Source organism: Psammomys obesus, unplaced genomic scaffold (genome assembly GCF_907164565.1).
Source record: "Psammomys obesus unplaced genomic scaffold, mPsaObe1.curated_primary_1811, whole genome shotgun sequence".
Classification (NCBI taxonomy): Eukaryota; Metazoa; Chordata; class Mammalia; order Rodentia; family Muridae; genus Psammomys; species Psammomys obesus.
In genome coordinates, this window is record NW_026596152.1 from 1,675,578 (window position 1) to 1,685,703 (window position 10,126).

Consider the following 10,126-nt stretch of genomic DNA (forward strand, 5'->3'; position numbering starts at 1 on the left):
ATATATATATATATATATATATATATATATATATATATCCCCAAAGCAAAATGAAACACAAAGTCTACAAAAATCCCACTGACATGGTGGTGTAGCACCCAACTACTCCTGGGCATGGGGCCTGCGTTTCAGTGTAATAACCCAAGGAGACTGCTGAGGAAACGGATCTCCCTTTGCCAGCAGCTATCAATTGCAGAGAGTGTCTGGACCAGGGCTGGGGCCGGCTTGAACCTGTGCAGGACTGTGCACACAGCCACAGTCTCCGCAAGTCCGTGTGCAACAGCCCGTTGGACCTGGTGGACGTGGTTCCCTAGGGTCACCCGTCCCGTGTGGCTGAAACAGGCGTTTACCTCTTCCACAGAGATTGCTGGCCCTGAGCCTTTGAGGAGGCCGTCCATCGCATTCAGGACTGAGTGCTTGAGGGTTTCTCCCCTCTGCACGCTGTCAGCTGTGGGTCTCTTAGTCCCCATATTCTGTGGGAAGAAGCAGCTTCTGTGCCCTGGGCTGGGCTGGGCACGGCCCTGACCTGTGGGCGCAGCAGTGTAATTAGGAGTCTTTTGTTGCTCTGTCCTTCAGTAGAATGGTGGGTTCCCCCATACCCATGGCTTATTTTAGTCAGATTCGAGGCCATTTTGCAGTGTCAGGAATGGGTTCAGCTCGTGAAGTGAACCTTAATCCGTCAAAAGCTGGTCACTTCCATAACCTTTGCCGCTATTGCTCCAGAATGGCCTGCAGTCAGGCACTGCTGCAGAGAGCAGTGGGGGCTGGGAGAAATCGAAGACTACCTCTCTCCTCTGACGGCATGTGCGGTGTCTTCCAGTACTGTGAACACAGTCAGTGTGGGGGATGCTTCCTCTCTGTGTCCTGTGACACAGGTGAGCATCGTCTTCAGCAGTGGGGACTCACCATCAGGTTGTGGAGAGTAACCAATAGCCTTTGGTTTTTTAAATTTTGTTATTATTTATTTATTTATTTATTGAGGCAGGATTTCTATGTGTAGTCCTGGCTGTCCTGGAACTCACCATGTAGCCCAGGCTGGCCTCAAACAGAGATCTGCCTGCCTCTGCCTCCCAAGCGCTGGGATCAAAGGCGTGCAGCACCACCACCAAGCTAGCCTTTGCTTTTCCTGGGGTTCCATGAGACCCCTTTGGCCAGCCACTCAACAAGCTGTAGCCCCTCCCTGGCACTGGAGGTTTTACTTGGTGGCATAGGATGTCTGTTTGGGGCAGTGTCTTCCCTAGTATCTGATGAGTCCATTTAGATTCCTTTCACATAGGTATTTATTTTAGGAAGTGTCTACAGTAGGCTTCCATAGAGCTTTTTAAACGGCATTTAGAGTTAATTGTCCCTCTCACGTTTCCATCTTTCCCCCAACCATTTATTCCCCTATTCTAGTTTCCCTTTGTCTCTCCATAACAATATATTCTATTTTCCTCCAAAAAGCAAAACATTGGTTACAGCTCAAAGGTTTAGTCACGAAGTTGCTGAGATCCTGACACATTGCCTCCAACAACGAAGCCACCCCTAATGCACCACACCCTAATGATGGGGGGGGTCTTTATTCAAATTATCCCAGTACCTAACCTCTGTTATTCAGATTGTAGTGCAAATATCAAACACTCAAACTCTGGCTGGAGAGACAGCTCAGAGGGTAAGAGCACTGGCTGCTCTTCCAGATGTCCTGAGTTCATATTCCCAGCAGCCACGAGGTGGCTCACAGCCATCTATAGTGAGATCTGGTGCCCTCTTCTGGCGAGCAGGCACACATGCAGACAGAACATTGTATACATAATTAATAAGTGAATCTTAAAAAAAAAAGCTTAAACGCCAACAGCCACAAATCTCTTTTCTTTTTGGCTTTACAAGACAGGGTTTCTCTATGTAACAGAGCCCCGGCTGTCCCAGACCCACTTCCTAGACCAGGCTGGCCTCAAACTCACAGGCTGCCTCTGCCTCCCAAGTGCTGAGATTAAAGGTGTGTACCGCCATGGTGGGCTCTTTTTTTTCTTAATAGCTGAATAATACTCCACTGTGTAAATGTACCATGTTTTCACTATCCACCAGTTGGCAGACATCGAGGCTGTTTTCAGTTCTGTTATGAATGAACACGGGTGAGCAAGTCTCTCTGTAGCAGATGTAGCATTCTTTGGGTATGTCCAAGAGTGGCATCAGTAGATGGTGAAGTCCCTCCGTTTCCAGCTTCCTGAGGGTCTCACACTAACTCCCAAGTGGCTGTACAGTGTACAGTCCACCAGCAATGAAGAAATGTCTTTCTTTTCCCCGACCCTCAACAGCACGGGTACCACTTGTTTTATTAATCTTTCTTGTAAAGTCATTTGTTATGAGTTCTCTATCTGCATGACACCTGCATGCCAGAAGAGGGCATCAGATCACATGACAGATGGTTGTGAAGCCACCTTGTGGTTTCTGAGAATTGGAGGAGCAGCCAGTGCTCTTAACTACTGAGCCATCTCTCCAGCCTGTTTTATTAATCTTGTTGGCCATTTTTTTTTCAGCCATTTGTTTTAAATACTGTTGCCTTTCCAGAGTGGTGGAAGCTAGTGCCCTTCTCCCAGCCCGAGCCGTTATACAATCTTAGAGTCAGAACCACTGTTGCCTTACACATCATAGAGCCTCCTGCCCACTCTGTCCCCTTCAGCAAACATGTGATTCCCAACATGAACCATGCTGAGTAACTCCTATGCTTCCCCATTGTCAAGAATTTTCCTTTCTAAGCAATATGACTAAGCCTTGCCGCCCATGCTCATGTATGCCAGGTTGGCCACGAACTCAAGATTTTTCTGCCTCAGCCTCCCAAGTATTAGGCATGAGCCACCATTCCCACCTTTATATTTGTGTGTGTGTGTGTGTGTGTGTGTGTGCGTGCGTGCGTGTGCGTGCGTGTGCAGAGCAGAGGAACAAATAGATTTTTGCCCCAAGATATCATCAGGCAGTTAGCAGCCAGAGTCCAGTCCCCATGGCCCACATGGTGGAAGGCGAAAACAGACCTTGTCTTCATCCTCCACATGTGAGCCATGGCTGAGCAAACATGGACACACTGGCTCTCTGCTCCTTCCTGTCCTGGATCTTCTCATGCAGTTTCACCTTGATCCTGAGACACAGCAGTAAAGGTCAGAGTGAAGGGATCTGTCTGCTTTGGGCACCTGTTCACCCGGGTTGCCCTCCGCTTTGATAAAGCAGGTAGCACTGACGTCAGCTCCAAAGTCTGTATGTTCCAGTATGATCCCATCACGGCGAGTCCCTCAGCAAAGTCAAGGCTGAGCACGAGAAACCCAGGAATCGATCATCTCTCTCCATCTTGCAGGACCTAGCTCCTGCTAACATCAAGTATGCTGTGCTATGTACTGCAGGCTTCGCTCCCACGGCTGACAGCTTGCTATGCACCCCATCCTCTGGACTGCTCTCCCACCCCAGCCACGGAAAACTACGACGACCCTTGTCTGTTCCCAGTGGTATTCTGGAATGTGCTTTCTCACTGACTTGACCACATAGATGTCCCTCCAACGCATCAGACAGAGATCTGGATCAAGAGCGCACAGGTTGGGGGGCGGCGGCACCTGCTTTTAGTCCCAGGATTTGGGAAGCAGAGGCGGGCGGATCTCTGAGTTTCAGGTCAGCCACAGCCACAGGGAAACTCAGAGGAAAAGCTGCTTAGTGAACAGCTTTTTATAATTTTGGTCTCACCTTGTAGCCAAGACCGGCTTGGATCTCACTGTGTACCCCACGCTGGCTTCGAACTCATATTGCTTCTGTTGCTACCATTTCTCAAGTGTGGAGATTAAGGCACAGGCCACTGTTCTGGGCTTGGAGTGACCAGGATGTTTTTAGTACTAAATGTGTATGAGTGTTTTGCCTGCATGTGTCTGTGCATGGTGTCTCAGAGCACCCTGACTGGCCATGTTTGGCTTTTTAAAATTGAAAAGATTATTTTCTCATATAACACATCCTATTGTTTCTGCCCCTTCTTTTCCTCCCAGCTCACTCCCTCTGGATCCACTCCATTTCTGCCTCTCATTAGAAAAGAACAGGGTTCTAAAAAATTAACAACCAAACATGGCAAAAAAAAAAAAGTATAAATGAAGCAATAATTTTCATAATGAAGTTGGACATGAAACCCAACAGGAAGAGTCCCAAGAGCAGGCAAAAGGCTTTGCTCGAGTCCCTGTGGTACGTAGGCCTCAAACTTGTGGGGATCCTTCTGCCTCAGCCCCCTGAATGCACGTATCTATCCACGTGGCAAGCTAACTTGGCTTTTTTTTTTTTTCCTTTACAACTTTTCTTCCCCGAGACAGGGTTTCACAGTGTAGCCCCAGCTGTCTTGAACTAGCTCTGTAGACCAGGCTGTCCTGGAACTCAGAGATCCTCCTGCCTCTGCCTCCTGAATGGTAGTAGGATTAAAGGTGTGCCACCACCACAGGTTGGCTTCTCAATGTTGCCAAACTGTACCAACAATTTTTTTAACTTTCAATATGGTATTCAAAAACATGAAAATTTAAGATTTTATTATAAAATAAGCTTTTTGTTGTACAAAATTTTTTTTGAATTGAAGATAGGCTGGGCTAAGCCACGTTTCATAGATAAACTATATTAATTACATGATTGGCTTATCGTATTTTTAAAACAGCATTCAACATTTGGCCAATTAAAAGGAATCTGACTAGACGGTTTTTAAAACTTCCATGTGTGTAGGGGTTTTACTTGCATATATGCTTATCATAGCCATGCCTCGTGCCTGCAGAGGCTAGAAGATGCCAGATTCCCCAGCACTGGGGTTATGCAGATGGTGTGGGAACCACAGGGTGCTGGGAACTGAGCCCAGGTCCTCGGGAAGAGCACCCTGCGCCCTTTCCTGCCGAGCCATCTCTCCAGCACTGCCTTCTTTTGTTTTTAGCTTTCTGTGTTGCCTCCGTGTGCAGCACGTCTATGCTGGCTTTTGCCTGTGGATCACAGAGGGGGCTCAGAGCCCCCCCACTGGAGCTGGGGATAGTTGTGAACCGCCATCCCCTTTCCCCTTTCCCCAACACATGCAAACAAACAGAACTGAGCAAACGGACAGACATCAAGAAGCGGGCTGAAGGGCGGAGGGAGACAGCACCCTCCGAGAGTGGGCCCGGACCCAGGGGTGAGCGGTGACCTGGGCCAGGGGCAGCCGTTCTGAGGGGTTATGCTTCAGCAGCTTGCGGATGAGGTCCTGGGCCCCCTCAGGCACAGAGGGCGGGAACTTCAGGTCCACCTGCAGGTGAAAAAGGAGACCGCTTTCACCTGTGAACTACATTTCCCTTGACTAGCAGCAGGAGGCTTTGCTGGCGAACATGGCTGCTCCGAGTGTGCATACAGAGGTTGCTGGGGCTCAGGCAAACACTAGCCAGTCTCAGTGGGCTATAAAAAGAAAGAGGACACGAAAGAGGCCAGGGCATGTGTTGGAGGTCCGGGGGATAGGGGGAGCAGTTAGGGGCGGAGCGGAAGGGTGGTTAGGGCTGATATGATCAAGGTTCATTGCACACATTTAGAAGTTGTCAGAGAATAACTGCAAAGTGGGAGACTTCTTCAGAGGCCTGTAAACCCACGGTGCACCCGACCCCGCCTTCCCCACACAGCCAGGCGGCTAGCCCACCTTGACAATCCGCCGGTACGTCTCGCTGTGGCTAGGGCTCTCGAAGGGCGGGTTCCCGACCATCAGCTCATAGCAGAGCACCCCGATGCACCACAGATCCACCATCTCATTGTGCATGCGCCCCTCGATCATCTCAGGGGGCAGGTAGTCCAGGGTGCCACACATGGTCTTCCTCCTGGGGGGTGAGGCAAGCGGGTGGAGCCCAGGGGTCAGAGCAGCCTCTCTTTTCCCTGTACTTGACGGTAGGCAGCCCAGAGGCCCCAGGAGACACTGGGGGAGGGGCATCCTTCCCAATCAGACTGAGCGTCTGAAAATGACCCAAAGAGCCAGATGTGGGTACACATGGTTCCACCCTGGCCACACTAATGGATTATCTTAGTCTTAGTAAAAAAAAAAGAACGAACAGTCACAGAGGAGGGTAGTGCTCAAAGGAAAAACAGAAGGCACCTTTAATACCCACTAAGCACATGCTACTTAAATAAATCAGATTATGTTTTTACTGAGAAATGCCACGAAGCAGTAACAATGATGGTGTCACCAGATGCCCTGGGTTCTGATGTACACCTCTAATCTCAGCACCTGCTGGGGACCTTTTGCTTTTCGTTTTACTGTGAGATAGGTCTCTCTATACAGCCTTGGCTGACCTGGAACTTGCTAGGTAGACCAGATGGCCCTGACCTCACAGAGCTTGGCCTACCACTGCCTCCCCAGGGTTGGAGCTAAAAGCGTACCACTACACCTGGCTTAATCCCAGCACTTGGGCAGCTGAGGTAACATTGCCAGTTTGAGGCCAGCTTGGGCTACAAGGTAAAATCTTGTCTAAAAACTGGGGAGAGGGTTTGAGCGATGCAACTCAGTCACAGAGCATTTGCCCTAGCAAACACTGTCAAACCAAACCAAAGAAACTGTGACTTGGGTGCCCAGGCACGTGTGTAATACATGCCACCCACTTGCGCCTAGGCCTTTAAGGACAGCCTGGGCAACACAGTGAGACCATATCTCCTTAACAACAAGAGTTGTGAGGGTAAACATGGCATGGCGATACATGCCTGTAATCCTAGTATGTCTGCAGATAGAGGCAAGGGGGAGCCGAAGTTTAAGGTTATCTTTGGCTAGACAGTGAGTTTGAAGTTATCCTGTGCTACCTAAGATCCTGTCCCAGTCAATCAATCAATCAAGCAATAGTGTGGAAGCTTCCTCAGCAATGCTGTGAGAGGGCCCACTGACAAAGAAAAAGAGTAGAAAATCCAGGGCAGAAGCTACTGAGTCACCTATTTCCGGAAGGGTGCCGCTACGCTTATACTGCATGGTGACAAACCCCACGCTCTGAAGGAACAAGATGCAGAAGAGTTTCATACAGACTGTCACAGCCTCACACCAGGGACAGGCCCCAGGGACCATACCTCAGGGAGGGGGCGTGCACGGACCAGCCGAAGTCCGCGATCTTCAGCTCCCCCTGGAGGCCCAGCAGCAGGTTCTCAGGCTTTATGTCTCTGTGGATCACTTTCTTCTTGTGGCAGTACATCAGGGCGTCTGCCAGCTCCTCCATGATCTGTGTGGGCCCACACAGCACCAGTCAGCCACCGGCTTCCGGCAGCAGCCCCGGCCTCACAGCCCACCGGCCCCGACAGGCCTCACACCCCACCCGGCCCTGACCGTGGCGGTCCGCTGCTCATCGAAAGTCCGATTCTTCTGGAGTTCCTTGTAGAGTTCCCCCCGAGGGGCATATTCCAGTATCAAGTAGATCCTCCGCCGGTCATGGAAGTAGTTATAGAGCCGAAGAATGTTGGGGTGTCTGGGGCAGGGGGAAAGGAAGCTTCAGTTTACATCTAGATGGCAGACACCTAGTTCAGGAAGCACAAAGGAGGCGCTGGGGCAGGTGGCCCAGGTGTTAAGATGGGGCAAATAGCCCTGGGGGTGGGTGGCCCAGGTGTTAAGATGGGGCAGGTAGCCCTGGGGTGGGTGGCCCAGGTGGGTTAGGGAAGGCGGAGGGGTCGAGGTGACAGCATACTGTAGGTGGGCCTGGATTTCAATCTCTCGGCGCAGCTGATGCTCCACTCCCTCCTTCTCGATCTGAGACTTGAAGAGGATCTTGAGCGCCACAATGAAGTGGCTTCTCTTCTCTCGAGCCAAGTACACATTTCCAAATTTGCCTTTGCCCAGAGGACGCCCGATCTCAAAGTCGTCAATAGTGAGGGACCGCCTGATCAGAAGAGCCGGGTTACAGCCAGCTCAGTGCCTGCTGGCTTACAGTCTCTGAGGTGTTTGATCTCTCTCCCTCCCCCATCTCTGCCTGGTCACGGCTTCAGTCCCCATCTGGTACTTACATGGCAGTGGAGCCGTGACTCGAGTTCTCAGGCGGCTTCTGGCCAGGGGTGGCTATGGAGAGAGCAGGTATGCTGAGCCCCCTTCGACATCCTCACCGTGCTCCCTCTCTGAGGTTCTGGTCCCTCTGGGCCAGTCCTCTCCCCACCGCCCCAGGTACCTGTGGCCTGGCCATTGGAGCGGTTGGTGAGGGCAAGCGTGGCACTCCCAGCAGGCTCCTTCCGTAGGACTCTCTGGGGCAGGGTCTTCAGGCCCGACTGAGACTGAGGAGCAGAGCGGGGTTCTGAGGGTGTCCTTGTCCCTGTGGCTGGAATGTGCTGGAAGCAGCATTGCAGCTACTTGGGTTTTATGTTTGGTTGGTTGGTTTGTGGGGACAGGGTTTCTCTGTGTATCACGCCCTGGCTATCCTGGACTCCTTACCGTGCATTCAGCTACTTGTTAAGGAACTCATCCACTCACTGAGCTGTGGTGGGCACACCTTTAACCCCAGCACTCAGGACGCAGAGGCAGGTGGATCTCTGAATTCGAGGCCAACCTGGTCTACAGAGTGAGTTCCAGGACAGTCAAGTCAGGGCCACACAGAGAAACAAAACAAACAAACAAACAAACAAACAAAGCCACCCTGAGAGCTTGGCACAGTCCGTAACCCTAGCACTTAGGACTTCGAGACAGTCCTCAACTGTCAGTCCATGGCCAGCCTGTTCTAACATCACCCTCCCCACAAAAAAAACAATAAACTAAAATAAAAATCGAAGTAAATTAATAATAATAATAATAATAAGAGGCAGAAGTTGCAACACCAGTGTTTAACCCCTCGAGGGGTAGACCTGAGGGACACCCCGACGGCCTGGAGCACTTCCTCACTTTCAGACTTCTCTGAGTGATTTCTTCGGGCAGTGAGCGGGGTCGCTCAGCGCTCTTCATTTGCGGGGAAGGCGAGCTGGGGTTGCAGGTGTGCACAGTCGTGCTAACCGACAAACCTCCCCCAGTGATACCAGTATAGACTGATTCGCACACTCGTACGCGTACACACACAGCGTGTCAAATCTATTTCGATCCTCGGTTCCCTCCACTCGCTAGGCTAAACTCGTGGGCCGCAGCGTCGCTCCACAGTGGTGCATCAAAACTGGAAGCTCTGCGTTTTAGACTCGGTATCAAGAGTAAACATGAGACCACGCAGGACCCTTGAAACGGCAACTTCCTCCTCCCTACTCTGTCTTCTGGGTAGTTGAAACTTTTTTTCAGACCCGACGGTAGGATTCAGGACCCGAAGGCCCCGCTATGATCTGTGCGTGACGAGCAGGCTCCGCTGTGCGGAAGAAGGCCACCCGGGGTCAGGGTAGCGGCCTCTGCCCCGCTCGGGCGGCAAGACACCGCCTGGGGCCCGCACGTCGGACGCGCCGGGAGGCAGCGTCCGTCGGGGCTCGCCCTCCGGGGGGTGCGCACCGCGGCGGGACCTTACCGTGTACGCGCGGTAGGGCCACGGGTAGGCGTTCTCCTTCTGAGCCATCGTCGGAGCCCGGGCGGGAGCAGAGCTGCGCGGCCCGGCGGCCGGAAGGAAGCGGGCGAGCCCGCAGCCGAGATCGGGCGCCCTCCGCGCCCCTGCCCGCTCGCCCGTGGACGGCCCGGCCGGCACGTGGGTCCCCCGCGCCCTCCGGAGCCCCCGGCTCTCCGCCGCGCTGGGCGCTCGCACCCCGGGAGAAGCCGCCCCGCCGCCCCGCCGCCCCGCGACCCCGACACTTTCAAATCTCCCTCTCGGAGCCCATTGGCGGAGCCGCCACCGGGCCCTCTCTCATTGGCTACGGCTCCTGTGACGTAACGCGCTGCGCCCTGGCGGTGCGGGCGCGCGCCGTGCGTCCCCGCGCTCTGGAGGCGGAGGCGGCGGGTCCAGCCTGGTCCAAGCGGGCGTTCCTGCGCCGCAGTCGTCCTCTGTTGTCCCTAGAACGCTCGCGCCGTTACACCCCAGTCAGGAGACGCTCGGGTCCCGTGTCAAACAGGCGCGACACTGCGCGTGACACGGGGTTTGCACGGGGTTTCAATTCTGTCGGGCTCGTTGATGGAGACAAGGTCTTTGTTCAGCCCAGGCTGGCCTCTCACTCAGTGAAGAATCCCCCAGGCTGGCCCCTCACTCAGTGTGAAGAGCCCAGGCTGGCCCCTCACTCAGTG

At 52.8% G+C, this 10,126-nt stretch overlaps 1 protein-coding gene across 2 annotated transcripts; it reads right to left on the bottom strand.

Moving 5' to 3' along the window:
- Positions 1–4,506: 4,506 nt before the first annotated feature.
- Aurkb (aurora kinase B) lies at positions 4,507–9,601 on the bottom strand. Of its 2 annotated transcripts, none has more exons than XM_055594422.1 (8): positions 9,423–9,601; positions 8,121–8,223; positions 7,963–8,014; positions 7,647–7,838; positions 7,292–7,430; positions 7,039–7,187; positions 5,636–5,810; positions 4,507–5,254 (listed from the first exon to the last, which is right to left on the bottom strand). In XM_055594422.1, the coding sequence occupies exons 1-8, from the start codon at positions 9,468–9,470 to the stop codon at positions 5,081–5,083; spliced, it is 1,032 nt and encodes a 343-aa protein (XP_055450397.1). In that variant the 5' UTR covers positions 9,471–9,601; the 3' UTR covers positions 4,507–5,080. The 2 variants fall into 2 exon arrangements, with proteins under 2 accessions (XP_055450397.1, XP_055450396.1); XM_055594421.1 differs by having other exon boundaries at positions 8,121–8,277.
- Between the last annotated feature and the right edge of the window lie 525 nt (positions 9,602–10,126).